This window comes from Arvicanthis niloticus, chromosome 19 (assembly GCF_011762505.2).
Source record: "Arvicanthis niloticus isolate mArvNil1 chromosome 19, mArvNil1.pat.X, whole genome shotgun sequence".
NCBI classification, from domain to species: domain Eukaryota; kingdom Metazoa; phylum Chordata; class Mammalia; order Rodentia; family Muridae; genus Arvicanthis; species Arvicanthis niloticus.
The window spans coordinates 51,593,690-51,617,399 of record NC_047676.1 but is presented as its reverse complement, the minus strand read 5'-3'; the positions used below and the strand labels follow the sequence as shown (position 1 = coordinate 51,617,399).

Below are 23,710 nucleotides of genomic sequence, written 5' to 3'. Positions count from 1 at the left end.
CTCTGGAAGAGCAGTCAGTGCTCTTAACCGTTGAGCCATCTTTCCAGCCTCTCTACTCTTTTCTTAATGCTGTGGTAGAAGCTCTTTGCCTAATCTATTTAGAACCAGTTGTTGTGCACATAAATATTCTCATTTCACTTTGTAGTTTGCTTTGATTACCTTCCTTATGATGTCTTTTGATTGACAGGTCTATCACTGTCCCTCTTCTTCCTTCTCTACTTGAAGACAATTTTCTTTTTAGAGTTTAAAAGAAAAATCCCAGGGCAAGCAAGCTGTAAATTGCAGCAGTGCTAGGAGACAGAGCGGTGAGAAGCTAGGTCATTGACTTAGGCCAGCATAGAGGTTGGGCATGCGATGGAGTGGGCCTTTAGGCAAAGTAAGGAAGTGTTGGGTAGACGGTGTTGGGAAGAAGAGAAGGAAAGCAACGCTTTTTACAAAGCTGCATGGTTGCCACCCTGAGAGCTGCTGTGCTGTGAGCAGGAATTCTGAAATGGAAACGTACATTATCTCATTAAAAGAAATTATAATTTTGTTAGTTCCCTTCTGGCATTCCCAGACAGAGGAGCAAGGTCACTCTGAGCCTCTGCTTTTGGGGTCACTTCCCTCTGTTTTCTGCCCATTTCCTATCTCTTGTTCATATCACTCCTCCTTCATGAAGCGAGGTAACTCTGACTGACCTTCAGGAATTGGAGCAGTGGTTCGCCTGGCTTTAGGGAGCTGAATGGGAGTGTTAGGTGTGATGGTTGGGATATCCCTTCAGTGGACCTATCAAAGAGACCCCCAAAGTACGTTTAATATAGGTACAGTTTCCATGTTCTGTGCTTGTTTTGGTATCTTTAATATAGAACCCTCCATATTCCCTAACATTGTAATTTTCACTATTTCCTTTGAAAGTTTTTCTTTTAGCATTGAAGTTTTAATCTTTGTACTGTTTGTTACACAACTGTTTGGAGACTGGAATTTACTTTTGCTTTGCCTCTTGTTCCCATGTATTGAGTGACTTATCATTCTCCAGCTTATTTCCAATGTCAAACCTTCCAATGAATTCTCTTTGTTCCTTTGATCTATTTCTGATTCTCCATCCTGCTCATTAGCTATCAGCTCATTCCTGCCCAAACACCTCCTTTCTCTCCTCTATGACTTAAGTCTGGCAATGCTGCTGGCCAAGCCTTCCCTTGCTCTTTCCTTCTGCTTTGTTCCACAATGAACTGTTTTATAGATTTCAACCATTTAACGTTGTGTACACACTTTGTATTAGTATGAAAAGATATTAAACTGTCTACAGTAGTTTCTTAAAAGGGGGAAATATTGCACTTATAGATATTTTGGAGAAATTGCCTATATGATTCTGCCTTCATAATTATACATATGGCATAATTATATATTATTGGGGCCTACTATTAATATTTTAATTTTGTCACAACTATCTTATAAAGATTAAGTTAGGTTTATTTTGGTGTACTTTGTAATTTTGTTGCTTTGGTAAATAGGATTTTAAAATTATAGTTTCCATTTGTGCTTAGGAACACAATAGACTCTGAATATTGTTTTTATACTAGTAACCTTGCTGAGTTCTCTCATTAGAAACTCTGACTTTCATCTCACTGGAACAGAATGAATGAAATTGAAGGTCATGGAAGTATGCTCTTTTTTTTTTTTTTTTTTTTTTTGAAGGCGTCTAAGGATGTGCTATGAGTTACTTTTATTAAATAGAAGGGGATGGGTGGGAAATGTTTTCTTCTTCACTTCAAGTCAAGGTGAGGGGTCTAAGCAGCCTAGTGAAATATACCCCCTATAGTTTGCAGGTTTATGTTAGTAGTTATGATAGAAGACCATTCTTAGTTGTCAACTTGACCACATCAGGAATTAACTAAAACCCAAGTAGCTTCACACACCTGCAAGGGATTTTTTTTTTTTTAATTACATTGTTTGAGGTGGGAAGACCCACGTTTAATCTAGGCCACACCTTCTGGTATCAGCCTATATAAAGGACACAGAAGTCTGACGATTTTGCTCTCTTCTTGCTTATCTTTGCTCTCAATGGCAAGTCCATTCCTTCCCTGGTATTAGAGCCTACTTCTTCAGTATTGCAACACATGAAGGCCAGCTCAGACATTCAGCCCCTTGGACTGACCAACTACTACATTCTCTGACTTTCCATTTCAGAATGTCAGGCCATTGTTGGACTAGATAGATTACAGGCTATATATATGATTTGTTGGAATATATATATATATATATATGAGCATATATAATTTATAAATTATAACTATATATTTATAAAGCATTTAAAGAAATATATACTTTAAATACATATTATATATAAAATAATATATAAATATATATTTAAATATATCTTTATATTTAAAGTATCTAAAACAGTCCCTGGTTCATTGCAAGCAACATTAGCTGAAAAGATTACAATTTTCTGGTTAGTTGGAAAGATACAAAGTTGCTTTGTAAAATAATGTAAATGGTAGACATAGCAAACGTACACCACTGATAGTGGCTGATAAACTTGTGAACAGTTTCCAAATTGTGACTCGGTTTTTAATATAACGATTGAATGGACTTTGTTATCAATGGGTGAGAACACAGGCTTCCCTCTGAAGGTGATGCTGATTGTGCTACGACTCTAACACTGTTGGTGCTTTTGAGATGTTGCTGTGTGGGGACATCACAAACCACTTCATAAGGCTCATGGCGGGTGAGCTCAGGAGCATCTTTCTAGCCCAGCAAGGCAGTGCTTCTTCTTCTCAGTTTCCTGTGAGATTATTCTGGAATCCTCTGCAAATTCCTCCTCTTCCATGTTCCCACTCACATGTCAAGTCTTCCATGAACACAGTAAAGAATCCATCATCTGCTAGGTGGTACTTCAAGTCACTCACCATCACATCTTCTGCTGTGTTACTTTGCTTTAAGTTCCTGACAAGCAAAAATCCCTCCCTTCTTTCCAAGTTGGGCTTTCCAAATCATCTTATCCTTGAATTACCTATGAACTATCCTCTTTAAATGCCATCTTCATTTTACTATTTGTTTAATATTTGGGTTATATTAGTGTTTAGATGCCCACCACAAGAGGAAGAAAAATATTAATATAAGTTGAAACCCCAACAAAGCCCTCTAATTTTTCCTATTTGATAATAGTACTTTTTAAAAATTGTGTTTTTGGTTTTGGATATTATAATTACATCATTTACCCTTTTTCTTTACTCTCTCCCTTGCTCCATTTCAAAACAGTAGTCTCTCTTTTTTTTAATTATTATTACATATAATATATATTCCTACTATACTCTAAATATTTGTCATCCTCACATGTAAGTGTAGCTCTCACCCTGAAGCAAGGAAACTTCTCTTTGCAATATACAAAGTCTGTTACAGAAAACCACACCATTCAAAACTTCAGAGTTGTGGTGCACAGTACCAGCTGACACACCCACAAATCAGCGGGTACCAGACGATTCAAGGATCATTGTGGGAGAGGAGGCAGAAAGATCTTAAGAGCCGGAGGACCAGGGAGTTTACTGTAAGATTGTGTCTCCTAGGAAGGTCAGAAGCTATACCCAGAAAGTCTCACCACATGGCTGCCCAAACATGAGCTAAAACAAGATAATAGCACGTTTTAATCCATCTGAGGACTAAGGAGCAAATGAGTAGATTAGGCAAAATATGCCATTGTGAGTTCCTGACATTCTATTTTATGAATTATTATACATTGTGTGTGTGTGCACGTGTGTGTGTGTGTGTGTGTTTGTGTGCATGCATGCTCAAAAATTGAGGCCAGAAGTAGAATTAATATCTTCTTTAATCTTTCCACCTTATATTTTGGAGACAAGAGCTCTCATTAAACCTGGCACTCACTGTTTCTAGAGTGTCTGGCCAGCAAGCCCTAGGGACTGTACTGTCTCTGTCTCCCTTTGCCATTGATGCCTAGCTTTTCTTGGATGCTGATGATCCAAGCTCAGGTCTTCATGCTTACAGAGCCAGCGTTTCACTAATGAACATTTTAATTAAACAATTCCCACAAAGCATAGGTATTCTTATCCACCTTGTTTACATTTTCCATGTATGAAATGAAGTGTGCAGTACATATTTAGCATTGTGCAATTGCTAAGCTTGACAATGCATACACCCATAAAACCATGGCTGCAGCCAAGTTAATGAACAGTATCTTCATTTGTAGTCATTTATTCTTTCATTTCATTTATTATAGATCAGCTCATCTTTTCTAATATTTTATCTATATTGAAGAAGGTAAAATGAATTCATTTTGCTAGGGGGTGTGTGTTGTTTTTTTCTCAGCATAATTATTCTGTGATTCTTGGATATTTTTTCTTTGTATCAATAACTCATTCCTTTTTGTTTCCAAGTAATATTCCATCATGTGCATGTACCACGATTTGTGTACCCATTCCTGTGTTGATGGACATTTTGGTTTCTTTTAGATGCTTGCTATCATAAACAAAGCTGCTGAGAACATTCTTGTATAAGTCGTTGTGTGGACATATGCTTTCATTTCTCTTGCATAAACACATAGGGGGAGGTGGGAAGAATGGCAGAGTGAGCCTGGCAGGTTTATGTTTAACTTTTTAAGAACTGACAAATTATTTTCCAAAGTGGAATTCTACTCTACACATTTAAGATATTGTAAACATCTGCTTGGGGAAGGTAAATTACACGAATGGGAAAATATGCTTAGTTAAATACTGTGAATAGTGAAAGATAAAGTTACTAAAGAAGAATTCTGTCTAGTCAGCCATGTCTTCTTCAGTCAAGCCCTGGGAGTAGACTCCTTCTGTGTCTGCTTTGCTAAATGACAAACTTCAGATATTCAACAACGGGAGAACACATGCCAAACAGGAATGCATTCAAGCCACCAAATAGCAGCTGTCCTTGGAGGGCTGCTGATGAACCAGCAGGCCTGCGATATCGCTGCAGCCTGAGCAGGGTGGACTTGTGCCAGGAGCAGAACCGATCTCATCCATTTTAATGCTTCTGGCGATGCTCACCGCCCATGTCATCTTCTCAGGATGAGTCTTCCAATTCGGGTTCTCCCTTTGGGAAATCAACTACAGATAAGCTGCCTATGGCATGTGTGAGGAGTGTGAGAATATGTGTGTCCTCGTGTGCATGCGCACACTCAACATATGGTTTTTCTATAGAAACTTAGCATCTTCTCTTGCTCCAGTAAGAATGAAGGCCGTGGCTGATGCTGAGGTTACCTCTCACTTAGAGAAACCTGTGGAATCGGTTTGGCAAACTTCCAAGAGGAAGAGATCAGTGTGAAATGCTTAGGAGGTTGTGATGAACTCTGGCCTGAAGCTCTGGGAAGAGATTCAGGGGTCAGGTTGCAACCACGAAGGTAGGGATGAGACATCGGAAGGCATTGTGGGTAGGGATGGAAGCTTGTGTAGAAGACACTGTCTAGAGTGTGTGGTCCTGGGAACTTGCTGCTGCTGTCATTGCTTAGTTAAGCCAAAAAGAAATTCCCCTTGAACGCTAGCCCCTTGAGTTACTACTGACCTGTGCCATTCGTAGTCCTACATTTCCGTCCCGGGGGTTTGCATAGCATGTTACAGCATTTAGAGGCTCCGTGGAGATTTGAGCCAACTATCTGTAAAAGAGAATCTAGAACAGGCTTAGAATTATCAACTTACTTTGTATTTGACCGGAGCTTTTGTGTTTTGCTTTATTCTAGGGTCTGACTCTTCATTAAGATTTGGTTTCCAAGGCTCCCCGAGTTTTGAGGCTTTGGCCTCTGGCTCCCTTGGACTTCTGCGGCTTCAGGCTGAGCCGCTTGTCCTTAGCCTGACCTCTTTTTATGAGAGAAGCTGGTGTTGCTTTCATTTTCTCCATTCGGTGTCCACAACTGCCATGTGGACAAGCGCACGGGCTGGCTCCCAGGTTGGACAGCTTCCTACAGAACGATAGTTACCTGTATCCAAAGCTTCCTGGTTTTTCTTCGTTGCTGTTGTTTGTTTGTTTTGGTTTTTCTTTATTTACATTTTACCTTCTCTGAGGAAAACTCCCAATGCCACTCACTTCTGTCCATCTGCAAGCTCCAGCTGCAGGCTGTACCTCCTCAGACAGCATGACCAGGGATAATGTATGCATTCCTGACATGGTCCACTGGAGAAGCACAGCTCTGAATGTAGTTTCTGAAGGTAGAATGAGTTTTTACACTAAAAACACTGACTCCACTTACTAGTTAGGTGACTTTGGGCAGGTCACCTTGGTCCTCTATAAGGTGAATTGAAGTGGCTGAGTAAAGTGTTTGTTGGGAAAACTTGAAGGCCTGAGGACCAGAGATTGGATCTCTAGCACCAGTGTAAAAAGCTGGTGTGTCCTGGTTAGGTGTTTTTGCTTTTTTTTGTCAACTTGACACAAGCACATGTTATCAGGGAAGGGGAACCTCACTGAGAAAATACCTCCATCAGATTGCCTGTAGGCAAGTCTGCAAGGCGTTGTTTGGATTAATGATTGATTTGTGAGGGCTAAGCTCACTGTGATGTCGCCTCTGGGCAGACTGTCCTAACTTATTTATAGGTAATCAGGCGGAGAAAGCTCAGCCCTCAATGGTGTAGATATTGATGGATCTTGGGGGTTCACTGATACCAACCTGGTGCAAATAGTGAACTCCAGGTTCAGCGAGAGACCCTGTCTTTAAAAGAATCTGAAGAATGACAGAGAAAGATTCCTGACATCAACTTTTGGCTTCTACACGCACGTGCACAGGCAAGGTTTACCCACACAGGCATACTGCACACATATGCATACAACACACACACACACCTGCCACTTAGAGAAGTTTACCAATATCAGGTGGTACTATCTGTGTAGTGTTTACTGTAAATCACAAAGTCATTTCAATGTATGTAGCTAGCCTTGAACTCAGTACGTGAATCAGACTGGCCTCCAGCTCATGAACTTCCTGACCCATGATCCCAAGTGCTGGGGTTACAGATATGTATCATCATGCATGTTTTCATGAAAATTAATCCTTAACCCTTTGAACTCCAGTTTCCTCTTCTGTATGATCCTGAGGGCAATGCAGAAGTTTTGTGACGATTCAATGAGATTTTGTGTATGAAAAGTCTTGGAGCTTCCTAGGCTTGTAGAGGTGATGCAAGTTCAAAGATGAATCTAATGAGAGAATGAACAACAACACAGCTTACTGGGATTCCCCCACTAAGAAACAGAAAATTGAATTCCTTCTGCTTTTTATTTTTCTAAAATCTAGATCTATAATAGAATAAAAGCAATTGAGAGACAGGCTACTCTCCACATAATTCTGAAGCACTAGAAACAATTGGATGGGCATATGTCATTGGCTTTCATCTTAAATTCATAATAACTATGGAACAAAGTGCTAGGTGTGGTCAGAGATAGGGCTCCCGATGCTGGTGGCTCCATCACTCAGCATTGCCGCCTGCTATGCTGTCTGTCTTACCTGCTGGAACTGATCCTCCGCTCCTAACCCCATACCTGGAGTTCTGTTCCCGAGTTAGTGGGAGGAAGCAGCTACTGAGTACCAACTTCTGCGTCCTTACGTTCTATCTTCCCTGGCTCCTCTGTATTGTCTCTCGATTTGTATGAGCATAAAATTGATGGGCCTGGCCCTTGATCACTTTCCATGCCCTTGTCCCTTCAGAACCAAAATCCTTCCACAAATAGGTTCTGTGATTTTTGTCACTTCCTGGTCTGGCTCAACCTGACCTCTGGCAGATTTGTTTCCTGCGATCTAACCTGTCAAAAGACAACGTTCTCATTCTGAGAATCAGCACTTCATCTGTCCCTCGTAAAACCGGTTCTTCACTTTCTGCTGTATCCCCTCCCAGTTGGTTTCTTCCTGCTTTCCAAAGTCTTCATGGCCAACACTGCCAGGTTGCGCTTGCCAAGATTCTGCCCCTTGCCTTGCCATTATTCTCAAGTTTGTCTTATCCCCGGAGCATTGTCATTCACTTAGATGTATAATTTTCAAAGCCTAATGCAAAATGAAATGCAGAGTCCCTTGGCCCAATGATTGTTAACCGATGTCACATCGACCACATCAAACCAAGGATAGTCCCTTTTATAACAATTCGAGTTGCATGTCCATGTAGCTGGTCTACTAATACTCAACTCCAGACCTTATGGAAGTGAGTCTTACAGATCCTCATTCAAGCCCAAACACCTTCCTGAGCTCGGAGTTTAAATATAGTTCTTATCTCTGAATGACTATCAGACTCTCTAGCCCCAGGCGGACATTGTTTAAATCTGGGACCTATCACTTACTATCCATATGATTTTCGAGCAGGCCAGTCAGTCTTGGCAAGCTGCAGTGTCGGATGTAAAAATTTGATGGGCTCAGGAAAAGCTTGTGTAAGCATTAAGCTGGTGAGTTAATCATAGATGTTGATGATTGTATCCAATAACTGTCCACATCTGTAAACTGTAAAAATATCTTAGAGCAGGGAGCCTAGTGGCTGCTATAACACCCATGTTTGCTGTGTTCAGTTGTTTAAAATTGGTGCCAGCAGGACAGACAGATAGGAGCCCTTTTGAGGAGCTTGGGATGAATGTTGGCATCAACAGTCATTTAAAAAAAAAAATCTGTGCAAAGTTTTGCTGCAGTAATAGAACAAAGATCTGAGAGACAGTGAGCTCACCAGAAGGATCCCTCTGACTAATTGGAGAAGCTTGATATCAAATGGTTTTGAGCTGATGGCTAAGTTCCAATGTCATCGTTGTATGACTCTCCTTGAGATGATGTATAGAAGTGATTCTGTCAAGGATGAAGGGACTGAATCGGTGAGTTTATTCGGGTTACTTAATAGGAGGCGCATGGGAGACTCAAAGGCAGCTACAACATGGCAAAGTACTAGGGGCAACCTAAGGGTTGTATAACTGGAGAATTTACTGGGTGACTACAGTCCTGAAGAAACTGGTGATCATCATTATCTGTATCTCTCACTCCCCACTCAGCCCAATTTTGTGAAGGGCTGGAGGGGGATGATCACAGCCATTCTGATTAATGATTACTCTTGGTCATGTCCAACCCAGAGGAAAAGATTGAGCTTATCCAGCAGAAACGGAAGGTGAACACCATGCTTAGGCTGTACATGTCTACGGGGTAGATTATCTCTTCGTCTGTGTTGATGGGTAGACTTTCAACATTTTGCTGAACATGGCAACTGGGCTTTCCTGCAGAAATCTGAGTCAACACATCCAGCTCAGAACCTGACAATTTCTTCCGTTTTTATACCTGCCTCTTGGTCTCCTGGCTCAGTGCTATTGATGGCTGAAATAAGGGTCCTGGACGACAGGCAGCCTGTTCTTCCTTCCTCACTGCTGTGTCCATCTCCAGAAGGCACACACTGGTGATAGGGACAGAAGCCAGAGCTGGTGATGGGCAGAGCTGCCTGCATGAAATAGGAAAAGCATAGGCAAATGAAAATGTTATGATAAGATTCGTCTCATTTATAGCCCAAACCCTAGAATTTACTTGTGATTATTCGATATTTTTTCTGCCTTTTCATCACGACTTCACAGAAAGAATTGCCACTCAGACTGTTTAAAATGACCATAAATCAACAACAAAAACCATAGACAAATGGGGAAAATGGGCAGAAGATGCAACAGCTAACACTGGCATTTAATAAAGGCACCGAATGAAAAAATTCAGTGAAAAAATAAGCTGTTAATTTTGAAACAAAGTGAAGTGTAATTTTTTTCATACTGATAAGTACTTATATTTAACCTTGGAGAAATCATTTCTGTGTAGAAGATTTCTGAGGGAATTCTCCTCAGAGTCTGGAGGAGCTGTGTTGGGAGTGGAAGAATTGAAAATGTGCATGATATATTTATTCTATATAATTCCCCGATCACAAATTTTTATATTAAGAAAGGATGATTGGCCTTTTTTAGTTATTTAACCTAAAACTGTGCAATTTTAACTAAAAAAAAAAGGTGATTGAGATATTTTTACTCTCTCATTCTTGGATGGTTTTCATCCCTGTAACAACATGTACATGTTTATACAACCTAAGGCATAGTTATTCAAAGTAAGGCTTTTAACCTGTCTCTATTCAGTCGTTTGGGGTTTCAGACCCAGCTCTGGGTTTAGTTCAGTTAGATGTGCGGTGGTCCTATGAGCGCAGACAAGAACAATGGGAATTAGCTTTATTTGGGTTTCGTAGCTCCTTGCCTGGTATTAAATTCCTGGCTCTCTTTGAGGAAGATGGAGCCTAAGGCCAGGTTAATATTCAGAAAGTGCTTGGAAGTTAAGAACAGGAGACTGTAATTTAGTAGCTAAATTTTCAAAAACGATGCCAAACACCTGCGTTTGTGGCTGCAGGTGCCGCCCTACCCTACCTGAAGTAGCTGCTCGTATGCAAATCCACACCTGCCAGATTTGTGCCAGCCTCAGCTGTCAATGGTAGGCTCTTAGTCCACTTCCTATTGCAAGGGTTTGGACTTTACTTATAACTCTTGTTGTGCTTTTTGTTCGTGTTCTCCAAGAAGATCTGACTCTAGCTGCCACCGAACAGCCTTCTGTGCTTCGTTGGTAACATTGGTAAATATAGTTATTTACTTAGTTTCTCTGAAGACAGTGAATCCTCAGGGACAGAACTTGGCTCTGTGGCTCTCAAACTCAGTACAATTTTTGCAGATAGCTATGAAGCACTCTGCTGTACACACACACACACACACACACACACACACACACACACACACATCCCAATCAATAAATGACCATCTGTGAAATGAGATTTCTCTTCAAAGTATAGTTTATTTTTTTTCTTGCTTTTCACCATTTCATATATAGCTTTGTTTGTCATTGTGGTTTGAATATGTACAATGAAAATGATTTATTAATGCTATTTTTAAACTGAAGCCACAAAATATTCTAGACTATAACAATTTTTACTTTTCAAAGATGTTCTCTTCCTAATTCTTTGTACTGTATTTACATACCCATACTATAATACCACATTTTATTGGGTCTAATTAAATATTTGCTCAGGTGTCTACCTCATTCATGGGTTGTCAGTTTCTTTGAAATAAGCAGTAGACTCTTACCTGGCACATAAGTGTTCAAGAAATATTTGGTGAGTGAGTTAATTCCTTGTGAGTTTACATGGCTTAAAAAGTTCCCAAAGAATTTTAATTGCTATGTTAATTTCTCAAGTGAGAGCACTATTTTTAAACACACACACACACACACACACACACACACACGACCTCAAAACATAAAGCATATTTAGGAGGAATGTCTCTCAGTTGATTTTTCTAGAAATATGGAATTTCTCGGTAAAATAGCTTGAAAATAACAAATGTTGTCACTCTGGTAGGACTGCATTTAACACGTACTAACTTCTTTGATGTGATACCTGCATATCATTTGCTCACAGATTCCTGTGTCACTAGAAAGACAGCCAAGGGAGTTCGGCTTGTTCTCTCAGTTTCTGGTTTTAATACCTGAGATTTTGTTTCTTCATGATGGCAGCTAAGGAAAGTGACTCGGGTTCACCTGGCCCTTCTCCGGTGTCTCACAGCCAATACGGTTTCTGCCCTTTCCTTTAACATTTGGAAACTGAAAGGACCAGGAGAAAAATCAATTGTCCAAATATTGACCCACTTTACAAAGCTGGAGCCACCTGACTCTGAGCTGCCAGAAAGCTGATAATCCGCCTTTCAGCACCTGCAATTGCCACATTGTCCCAAGCCGAAGGCCAGTGATTACACTTGCAGTGCTCATTACACACACACACACACACACACACACGCACACACGCGTGCGCACACACATGCACACGCTCATGCACACGCAGTTCAGAGAGAGTCACCTCAGAGACAATGTGTCCAATGACGATGGCCGACTCAAATTTCAGTTTGTGCCTTGATTATGGGTTTTGAAGTACCAGATGTACTAAGGGCAATGCTTCACCCAGTTACCAGTATTTATCAGCCGGAAGAGAGCCAATCATCTTTAGTGATCTCAGGCTCCGTAGTTCACAGCCTTTCTCCCTGAAGCTTCAGCTCTCACCTATCCTTTATGCCAACCAATGCCAATCGGTCTGTCTGAGAGTCCTCTTTCTGTTGGGCAGGTTGCTATTCCCACTTCTGTGGTGTCTTTGGGCTATTTAGGACTCGGACACATTTATTAACATTTGCTGTGTCTAACTTTGATTATCCTTTTGCGAGGTGTGGGGGGGGTATCCTCTTTTCTTCTCTTTCTCTCTCAGACTTTCTTTTTTCTCTCCTTTCTTTCTTCCTCCTTTTCTTTCTTTCTTTCTTTCTCTCTTTCTTTCTTTCTACTAGTTGATGACTACATTTACATGGAAGCCTTTAACAATGCTAAAACAGATTTCATGGTGGTGCATACTTTTAGTCTCAGGCCTTGGGAGGGTGAGGCAGGCGGATGCTGAACTCAAAGCCAGCCTTCGGGTATCTAGTAAGACCTTCTCCCTCCTCCAAACAAAAGAAAGCACAAAATGTATTTCAGACTATTTGAAAAAGGAGAAAACCTGTCAGGATCTAGGTGAATTCTAGTTGCCAGGATCCCAAAGTGACTCTAACAAAACAGTTTGTTGAGGGGCTTCCCTACACGTGGAAATAATTCATTGCATTTCAGATGGTTTGGTGGGCTCATGGCAAATCTGCCTATAGTGGTGACTAAAAGTTAGAAATGTCCAAAGAGAAAGAGGCCCATTTGGGAGGCTCTGTTCTTAGATGAGGAACAGCAACCAGATGAGTTCCTGACTCCCTGGATTTACCCAGAGCGCTAAGCCATCTCCATGGGACCAGAATCTTAGTTACCCAGGCCACGTCTTCAATACAAGTGATTTCAGCTCCCTGTGAGTAGTCCTGACTACTTCAGAGAGGCACTTCCTTAACTTCAGGACACTTGAGGATCACAGAAAGAGCTCACGAAATGCAGACCTAGAAGCTTCAACCCCAGGGTTTTATGGTCCAGCAGCACTGCCATCTTTAAGGAGTGTCTCAGGTGAGAAATTGCTGGGCACTGAGAGAACATATAAGGAACCACAGAGATGGGTGTTAACCAGATCACAGCCACAGATAGCTAATTCTAGTGTGGTTATCTGATCAACTCTGGTTATCAGAAGACAGTACTCCCATAGCTATCTGCAGCATTTATACTAGAGAAGTCAAGTAAAGGCTATCTTCTTGAAAGTGTATTATTATTATTGTTGTTATTATTATTATTATTAACCTCCATTACTGTTGCTAGAGCAAGGGTATGTAGAAACAAGAACAGAAATGTATTGCTACTTGACAAGAGTCACATTCAGGAACCCCAGGGCAAACCAGAAGGTCTTTATCTTACTGTAACTGTTTTTTACTGTGCTACAGGACCTCTGTTGGCAATAAAGAGATAGACGGCTTGGAATCCTCTCTACCATAGCCCCTGCTGCACGTAACTACTGTTATGTTTATCTGGCGGGATTCAGGCCTTTCTAAAATACAGCCAATGTCAGTTTCCTTCAGAGATTCTTAGCTGTATTGGGGCTGAGACTCCTGAGCACGGCTGGGAGAAGCCACCTTCTCATCCTTACCTTTTAGCCCTTGTATGTATTTTGGCCTCATTTCCTTCTAAGTTAAAGTTACAGTGTTGGAAATAAGTTTAACCCAGGAAACTGATTTTCTAAAGATACTTAAAATGTGCTCCCCCCCCCAGCAATATAGCTAATAACAATTGAGTGGGATTTTAAGCACTTTCTACAATGTTTTAGTTGACTGCTTTACCCTTTGTTTCTTTTCCCCAATGATGACATTTAAGAACTTGAGTTCAGTTGTACAATTCCACTTAATCCGTTCATTAATTACCAGCATTGTACAGTCACAGGGGAGAGGCACCCTGGCTATGCAGGTGTGAAGGTGTGTGGTGCCAGGCTGAGGGCTTTCAGGGAAAGGTCTTTAAAGTTGGAATGGGGTGGAGCGGAGGCATCATAACAAGGTCCAGGAAAATAACAGTCCAAATTCTTTTATTACAAACTTAAGGGGTGTTAGAAAGTTGTGCTTGTAGTGTTTTATGTTTTTTTTTTTTTTTTTTTTTTTTTTTTTTTTTTTTTTTTTTTTTTTTTGTAATTCATAGTCCTGTTCTAGCTGTGGAGGGGGCTAGGGAACTGAAGAGCTGATATTTTTAGCTCTCCTAGCAGGAAGCAGGTTCTGGCTCATTAGGAACCTTCTCCATTACCATAGGGCTCAGGTGTGGATTGCTAAAAAGAATGATAAATGTCACCAACACTGTAGCAACTAGGAGAAATATTGAACACAAAAGGAAAAACAATTTTAAACCTCACACAAACACAGCTTCCTTTCCTGTCCAGTCAGTGTAATGCCACCAGCAATTTAATTCAATTATCAGTGGCCAGGCAAGGTGCACCGCAGGAGTCTATTTGTCAGGGTCCTCTTGAGAGAATAATGACAGGTGGAGAATTTACTAGGGGAATCAGCTCAAGTTATCATGGAAGCTGAGAGGTTCTATAGCAGATCATCTGCAAGCTGGAGACTTTGAATGCCCTGCCCGAAGCGTCTCTCAGTCCAAGCAAAGGCTTGGGAATCTGGTGGGGGGCCAAAGAGACAAGTCTGGGAGTCCACAGGCTGTGCCCCATAGTGTTCTGATGTTTGACTGAAGGAGAGGAAGGGTGTTCCCATGCTAAGGTAGAGTTAGAATAATTCTTTTGTTTTCCTGCCTTTTGGGGGCCTCAAAGCAATTGTCTGGTGCCCCCTACACCGAGGGCTGATCTTTCCATTCAGCCCCTTCAGATCACATCTGTTCTTCTCTAGAGTCAGATTTGGGTCTGTACCACAAAGCACCGAATTACTGGTTTTCTACATAGCCTTTAACTACATGAAACTAAAACTGAGTGTCACAGGTACTTTGGGTGGGTTTATTAGGGCTTTTAGTTTAAGGCAGTGGTTCTCAACCTTCCTAATGCTGTGGCCCTTTAATACAGTTCCTCGAGTTGTGGTTCCTCGAGTTGTGGTGACCCTCCCCCCCATCATAAAGTTACTTTCATTGCTACTTCATAACTGTAATTTTGCTGCTTCTATGAATCATAAACACCTGATATACAACTCTCGTAAAAGGGCTGTTTGATTTCAATGGGTCACTATCCAGAGGTTGAGAATAGCTGCTTTAAGGTCGCAGGAGTTCTCTAGAACCATAGTCCCATGACTGTAGTGGGTATAACCAACCACTTTCTTATTGGTCTTGAGGCCTTTTTCATAGGAAAGAACTCATGCCTGAATTTGTAAATCTGGCCAATAGCCCACAGCTGGGAGATCATAGGCCCTAGTGGGGAATATAGTATTATTGTTTCACTGAATGATCAAGTTGTTGAAAAGTACGCGGGGCTCTAACCAGATTACTGCTGCACATACCTATAATCGGAGATGCTTCGTACAACATCGGAGGTAGCATCTTAAGGCCAAAGTTCATAAGATAAGTAATGTAGAGTGATTGGCTCTTAATGCCATAGCTATATCATCTCATCATACAGAAGTAGCAGGATTGTAAGGGCCAGAGGTCAGGAAGGACTGGGTCAGATAGGACACTCATGAACTCGACAGCTGTATTTGCCTGCTCAAGTCTTACCTAAGATCAAGCTTGCCAGAAGACCAACAATCCCACCTCTAGCTGAGGATCTATTGACAGCTGCTGGCCTTTAGAGGAGGGAGAATCAGTCTTCCTTAGGGCCGGGGCCCTTAGTAAGTTGTCCGTGCTCCAGTGGGTGACCCACACCCACAAGTGTATGCACAATAAACACTGGACTCAATGTTGTTGGTTTTAAAGAACTTGGGTGGGAATGAGGAGGAAGGGGAGTAGACCTTGGAGGCATCAGGGGGAGTAGAGGAAGGTGAATATGATCCAAATATATTTGCATGCATGTATGACATACTACATGAATTAATGAAAATGGTATATTAAAAATACATCTCATCCATTATTGGTAAGAAGATGTAAGTAAACTCAGTCTCTCTCTCTCTCTCTCTCTCTCTCTCTCTCTCTCTCTCTCTCACACACACACACACACACACACACACACACGTAGGAAACGGGACATGTTGAGAAGAAGGGGTCCATCAGGAGAGAGGGGGAGATCAGAGGAGAGTGAGGAATAAAATATCTAGGAATCATACAAGTGCCTGTGTAATTTTAAAAAATTAAATAAAGCAAATGGTGCTTTATTTAAAGTATTTAAAGTAAAATATCCTTAAAGGCTGTTGGATTCATTTGCTTTTGCTTTGCTTAGACGATTCTGAGACACTTTATTAAAGTAAGTTTTTGGATAAATTGAAAACTGGCAAATAAACTACTTAAATGGACAAGGCTAGGAACCACACACAAGTTGCTCTTTTTTTCTGAGTCAGAAACCATGCAGATGGCATTCTGTTTTTGAACTCCTGATCTCTGTACATGGCACGTCATCACCTACCTCCTCAACCCTGTTGGCCCGCGACATGTTTCCTACCTTCCATGCTAATTGCATGCACTTTCCCTCCCTTTGAACTTGCTGTGGCAAACACAGTAATATACAATGACCCGAGCTAAAACAAGGACATGCCTCTTTGAACTGAGGACTCTCAGTAATCAGAAATATGTTCACGCTAAGCAGTAAACGGCCTCAGCCTGTGGTTTTATCACAGAAACAAGACACAAACTAAGACAGCAACTAAACCTCAAACTTGATTGATGACATGGCTGGTGGAGAAGTGGGCATTTAGCTAGAATTCCAGGCAGCAGACTGGCTGTGACTGGCTATGCACACTGCGGCCCTTATGAGCCGTTAGCAGAATGAGATCAGAATATGGAATTTCTAGATTCTTAATGGTGTTGCGTGTCAATTGTAATGTTGTAACTTTATAATAGAGTGTATAGGACTTTATCGTTAAGGAGGAAAGATTTTTATATTAGAAGCTTGCATCCTAATTTTACATGCGATATATTCTTTCATGCATGTTTACTTATGTATGTATATATATAATATGTATGTATACATATAATATATATGTATGTGGTGATATGTGTATAATTGTTATATGTTAGTTCTGTTAAACTCCTTAAATCGAACCTATTTTCCATTTTAATTATCTTTATATACTGAAGGCCTGTGGGCATGTCTGATGCATAGCAGAGGCTCAATGCATACCTGATGGCTATATGAACATACCTTAAAGAAAGTCAAGATTCAAAATAAAAATCCAGTATTATTCAATTGATGTAGGAGAAAAACTGCATTAAAAATGGTCAATTCATTTGTGAAAAGTTTTATGTTGTTGGATAATAGGGCTTGAATATATACTGATAATAAATGATAAAAATTGTTATAAAAGTAACTTATATGTGCACATTAAAATGTAGGCAGATGTACACTGTGCTCTATGCTGTGTGGCCAGTGGTAAACCAAGCCTCTTGAAATGCTTCACTTCTATTTCTTTCCTGATCTTTCACTGACTTAAAGAATTGTTAAAAAAATCAAATTTTAATCATTTTATGAATTTCTGCCTATGCTGTTCCACAAATACCTGAAGCTCAATGAATATTTGCAGAAAGTATAAAGCAGCTTTATTTTATTGCTCAAGCAAATCAGCTTGAAGATACAGGATTTGCCCATTGAAATGGATGAAGACAAACGTCTTTCATCAACATGTTAGTTTTCTGTTGCTGGGTAACAGATAATACATTTGCCGACTTCACACAACATCCATCCATTAGCTCATACTTCTGTAGGACAGAAGTCCTTTATAGCGTCTTCTCAGGCTATCACAAGACTCAATCAAGACGCTGTCAGGCCTGAGTTTCCATTTGGATAGTCCACTCCCAACCTCATTCTGTTTGTTGGAAGAAACTAGTTGCTTGAAGTTACTGAACTGAAGTCCATCCTTTCCTGGCTGTTAGCAGGAGACTGTTCTTCCTACTGCCACATTGCTTCTCCAATGTCTACTCCGCAATGGTGCACCAGCCCTGATGTTTGTGCTTCCGTTGTCTGTACTCCAGATCTGATTTCTAGGACTCATGTGGCAAAGGCAGACCCACCTCAGATGACCTCTTGTAATTGATGTCATTTGAGATCTTTTTTTTACCTGCACAAGCCTCTTGCCACACCTATTATATGGTCATATTCATAGAGTCTGCCTGTGCCGGAGGAAGGGATGTTCTGAGGATCATTTCAGAAATCTTCCTACAATACTGACTGGGTAATGTCTTTACTTTAATTCCATGATAATCACTCCAGGGCTTTAGTGTGAGCTCAGGTGGTCCCAATTATGTTACTAGGTATGCCTGTGTGTGCCTATGTCTAGTATATGTGTGAGAGAAAATGTGTATTGTATGAGAAGTTGGATTATTCTGTGTTCAATAAATAAATGACGACCACCTGAAAGGTCAGATTTTTTATTTTTTTTTTAATTTTTATTTTTTGAGACAGGGTGTATCTGTGTATCTAGCCCTGGCTGTCCTGGAACTCACTCTGTAGAACAGAAATTTCTGAACTCAAAAATCCACCTGCCTCTGCCTCCCAAGTGATAGGATTAAAGGCGTGGGCCACCACTGCCCAGCAAAAGGTCAGAATTTTAAAATACGAATACACCTTTGTCATCTGAGATCTGGGGTGATCTTTCTTCTTCTTCACTACTTTCTTCCTTTGTTTAAGATATTTTATGATCAGCAAGCCTTTCCTCTTTCTCTTGGCTAGCATAGTGCTTTATAAAAGTGGAAAATGTCACCCACAGCTTCCGATAGAAGTAGCTGGATATAAGAATTTGGTGCCCAGCAATGTGAGCTCATCTTGTGATAACCACTTTAGAGTCTGGGGTGCCTAGAAGTCTACTACTAGTTTCTTATGGAACTAAAGTCGTTACTCAAGTTCTGTATAAGGGTTTGACTTGCAAATGTTTCCCTGGAGATAGTGTAACCCTCAGCACATATGTGGTGACAACTGCCATTGGTCAGAACAGTGAGATATGAGGCAGCACTCAGGAAGTGTATATTAAAAGGTTATCTAGGAAACCGCTTCAATTCCATTGTTTTTTTAAGAATGTGTGTTAGTCATATGGCTTAGAATTTCAGTGGAAAAAATGGAAAGCTTTATTGTAGTCTGAGGATTCGTTGCTTGTGGTTCGTGGACAAATGAGGTTCAAAGATGAACCTCAGAGGGAGTCAGGGGCTTTTTAAAACTGAAAGTGTTTTATGAGTTTGTAGATGCTTACTCCTGATCTTCAAAGGCATTGAATAAAGATTTTAGGTCTACTCATGGGTCTTGTATGACCAAATAATTAAATACCATTAGGCTAAGTGTGAGACTATCTTTTTATGAACTAGAAAACTGATGCCCACTGGAGGGGATATGTGTGATATAACTTTCCCCCACCATGCTTCATAACATAGGTTTAGGACTACATGGGTGTGACAAGGGTATGTTAATGCAAACAATATTATTTCCCTTGATTTTTTTACATACAGAGTATCCTTTAAAAATGATGGAAAAATGAAGAAAATTTACAGTAGATAGAATGTAAATGCCATGTGCCCTTAGAGATAAATAACAATTCTATCACCAGCTGCTAAGTAAATAAGTGTTATGGAAGATTCTATTTATAAAACAAAAGTATATTGACAATTGTGCGTGTGTATATGCACAAGTGTTTCTTAGTTCCTTCTGGGACTGCCATACAAATTAGTTGTGGAGAAATAGATTTTTTTTTTTTTTGTAGCTAAATTAAAAACAGGTGGGAAAGCCAAGGGATTAATTACAAAGCGATGTTGATGATAATGGCAAGAACACTGTTTGAGTGACTATGACGTACTAAACACAGCTGTACTGAGTGATTTATTTGTGTCATCTCATTTAATTTAATCCTTACCAACAACATTCCACAACTTAGATGCTATTACCCCATGCACAAATGAGAAAACTAAGACACAAATAAGCTTATTAACTTGCCAAGGTAAGGGTTAGCAAATAGCATAGAAGAATTTTGACCCTTGATGGGTCAGCAAATGCTTGTGGTCCAGCCACTACACACAATCTCGATTCCCAATAAATACGACCAAAATAGTGGAATAGCTAAAGAATTGAATGGCAAAAAGATATTAATTTTCTTTAAGACACATTCACTGAGCCTTTTTCTCTACCAAAATATTCACATCCAAATGCCAGGGTTCTCTTCTTGTCTACAGGCTTTATGTCTTCTCTATTGTGTTGACACTTTTTTTTTTTTGAGGTGAAGATCAGCTGAATCAACAGGAATGAGGCCCTTTTAAGCCAACGTCTCTTAATGTCAAATGTAGTTGTATAGGTAACGAGACACCAGAGAGTCAGATGTAAATCTTGGGGTCAGAGGCAATCAGAGTAGAGTTTTGTTTGTCCGTTGAACTAGAATGCCTACAATTACTTGCCTACGAGAAATCTATGTTTGTCTCTTGAACAGTGTGTGGATTTCCATTTGGTTTTGGTGTTTAAATATGTCACAAGCAGGAAACCCATAGATTCAAAACACTTTACACACACAGAAAATATGAGGAATAAAGAGCATAGCCCACGGGGTTTTTTATTTTAGAGCTTAGGAGGAGACCTGGATTTGGGACGTGGTTGACAGAGTGCAAAGGTAAAGAGGTGAGACTGACCCGGATGGTGTTGCGGGGTTTTAAACTGTGTCCTGGTAATAAGAAGAAACATCAATCAAAAGCATTATGAAGGAAACAAGTGGGCAGTGGTTGTACTGAACAGACAGCCAACTGCAGGAGAACTGAGGGTCCCACCTCCAGAATGACAGCTATCTGAATGTCTCAGAACGTTATGAAAATATTTGTGGAAAATGGCAGTGATTTACTGGGGCTGACTGGGAAAGGCAAAGCAAGCCTGACCTTGGACTTCTTGGCTGAGGTGAAAAGAAAGGCCTTGGCCCTCATCCACTGTGCTTAACAAGTTATCAGGCAAGTTCCTGCTTCCCTGACCCATCTCCTCACACCCAAATGGAAGGGCCAGGGAAGGAATAATGTCTCTGGTGACCACTGAGAGAGAAGGGGGATTCCTTCACCCTGCAAATTACCAGAACTTCTGAAAGAGGGGGGGAAGGCTTTCTTCAACAAACACAGAAATTAGGTAATATCCTTCAGTTTAAATGTTAAGTAAGGTTTTTTTTTTCCCCCACAAAGTTTGTTTGAAAACAAACTGTTTTCAATAGGAACACGAGTCTTTTCAGGTTGAGAACTAGCCCAGGGAGGTTGTTCTGCTTTCTGCTTCTGACTTTGGTCATCGGGAAGGAAATGCATACCTATTTGTCATTGATTCAGTAAACAGAAGAATTTGGAATTTACCTCAACATTCACCTTATGTATTCAAAACCAGTAGATCTGGGAATACAGTAATGGGCAAAAGAGATCCGAATCGTGACCCTTGGGGAGCTTATCTGCTTGACAGAAAGGACAATAAAGAAATGGGATGTGCTGAGGAGGCTGGGAGACGCTTGGCTGTGCTGCTCGGATGCGCTTACCTGAAGGATGCTCTTACTGCCCAGCTCTCAGTAGGGCTGACAGGGGACTGTCATCCTCCTGGCATTCTTCCAACTGTGGGAAGCTGCCACAACAGGAATGATTCAGCTCTGGGCTGGCTTCTGAGTAAGCAGGAGACTACAGAAGAACAACTTCTAGTTTCAGGTCTCCAGCTGGTTAAGGAGGTCACTGGGGTCTGCGTGGTAAACTGACTTCACCTTTGCCCAGTACTTTTTTTACTTTGTTCTCCACTGAGGGCCAGGACTGGGTGTGGTGCACAGGAACCAAGCTGAAGAAATGCCCTCACTCCCAGCGTCTTGGAGGCTTGGCATTGCTTAGGAGTGACTCCTAACTTCAAAAGAGTTTTAAAATACACAAGTAACTGTCAACAGGGCATCAAAGTTTAGTTTGTTTTTTATTTTTTATTTAATTTTATTTTATGTGCATTGCTGTTTTGTCTGCATTCATGTCTGTGTGAGGGTGTTGGATCCCCTGGAACTGTAATTATGGACAATTGTGAGCAGCCATGTGGGTGCTGGGAATTGAACCCAGGTCCTCTGAAAAAGCAGCCAGTGTTCTAAACTGCTGAGCCATCTTTCTGGAGATATATATATATAATTTTTTTTCTTTTTGGATATAGTCTCACTATCCCAAGCTTGTGTTAGAACTTCTGATCTACCTGCCTCAGTTTTTCAAATGCTGGGATTGCAGATGTGAGCCCACCACATTCACCTTAAGGTTTTGTTTCATGAAGGTGATTTAAACAATCTGGAATAAAAATTTAGATTAAACTTCAATCCTGTATGGTGTCACAAAAATCCAAATATTTCAGAAATATAATAACGAAGGCATGGCTTGTCTTACGTACACACATATCCCAACTAGTCTTATCTCCTTGACTGAGAAGCTGACAAGGTCTTTGACGCCATTTAAATAAAAACAAATAAACAAATAAACAAACAAACTGCCCTTTAAAAGGACCATAAAATTTAAAAAGCATTCCCATGAGGAGATCACAATAGCCATAGCTCTCTATAATTCTTGCCATATTCTATTAGAGGTTATTAATTGTATATTGTAATATATTAAATATTTATACTCATCAGGTAGAAATGATCAATTAATTTTTTTTACATTTGTGTGTGTGTTTATATGATGGGGGTGACTCATATATATAGTGCAGGTCTGGGTGTAAGGATAACTTGCAGAGTTGGTTTTCTCTTTCCACCAGTGGCTAGCAGTATTAAGCTCAAATTGTTAGGTCTGGAACCAAGTGCATCAAAACAAACAAAAACCAAGAAAACAGACAGTCAAAGAGTTTATGTTTTACCCCCAAATACAGAGTGGGATCAGAGTCTAGAGTCTTACTCTGGTCCCCCGGCTTCAAGGCCTTGCTTCTTCCACGGACACAATGTTGGAGGCAGTTCCTACAATCTAATTGAATCCGTGTTCCCTTATGGGTTCCTATTTATAAACCAGCCATTTGGCTGAATCAAGCTCTGATCCTACTATCAGAATTTAACACGGGGAGAGAGGAACACTTACTGCAGGCGCGAGTTCCAGCTGGTGCAGCCACTATGGAAATCAGTGTGGAGGTTCCTCACAAAACTAAAATAGAGCCTCCACATTACACAGCTATGCCATTAGGCATATACCCCGAAGACTCTTATTCTGCTACTAACATCTATTCATTCACAATAACCAAGAAATGGAAACAGCCTAGATGTCCAGCAGCTGATGAATGGAAAATGAAAACGTGGTACATTTACACAATGGAATATTGTTCAGCCATCAAGGGAAACAAAATTGTGAAAGTCACAGGTAAATGGATGGAATCATTCTGAGCGAGGAAACCCAGACCTGGAATGATAAATATCTCATGTTTTCTCTCATTTGTGGGTGCTAGTTCCGAGTTTTCAGATATGTATGCTTGATTTGAAATGCACATAAAGATCAGTAAGTAGCAAGGGGCTATGGGGTGCGGCTTTAAAGGGAGGGGAAGTAGCAAACAGTGATGTGGAACCTTAAAATGAATTAATGGAATGGGAAGGGTTAAATTGCAGTGGGAAGAAGGGTGGCAGGGAAAGGGTGAAATGTGAGAAGGGATGCATAAAGACCTTATGAAAAAGTCATATGGAAACCTACCTTTTACTCTAGGAAGACACACACACACACACACACACAGGAGGGGGATATTAAAATACAGTT

At 40.6% G+C, this 23,710-nt stretch overlaps 1 protein-coding gene and 1 long non-coding RNA gene across 18 annotated transcripts in view; one reads left to right on the top strand and one right to left on the bottom strand.

Annotated features, from left to right (window-relative positions):
* LOC143435099 (uncharacterized) overlaps window positions 1-23,710 on the bottom strand; it is a 135,596-nt gene that overhangs the window by 12,424 nt on the left and 99,462 nt on the right. For 8 of the 17 annotated variants that reach the window (XM_076916262.1, XM_076916261.1, XM_076916268.1 and 5 more), the window contains 2 exons: window positions 9,245-9,401; window positions 7,209-8,764 (listed from right to left, as the gene is read on the bottom strand). In XM_076916262.1, coding sequence (XP_076772377.1) covers window positions 8,708-8,764; window positions 9,245-9,401 — 214 coding nt within the window. In that variant the 3' untranslated portion in view covers window positions 7,209-8,707. Of the gene's footprint in view, window positions 1-5,639; window positions 7,144-7,208; window positions 8,765-9,244; window positions 9,402-23,710 lie in introns of those variants that run through there. The other 9 variants (XM_076916264.1, XM_076916265.1, XM_076916273.1 and 6 more) reach the window with 4 other exon arrangements.
* Window positions 12,534-23,710, top strand: part of LOC143435100 (uncharacterized) — a 143,323-nt gene continuing 132,146 nt past the window's right edge. The window contains exon 1 of the long non-coding RNA XR_013105100.1: window positions 12,534-12,988. This is a non-coding gene — a long non-coding RNA (uncharacterized LOC143435100). The remainder of the gene's footprint in view (window positions 12,989-23,710) is intronic.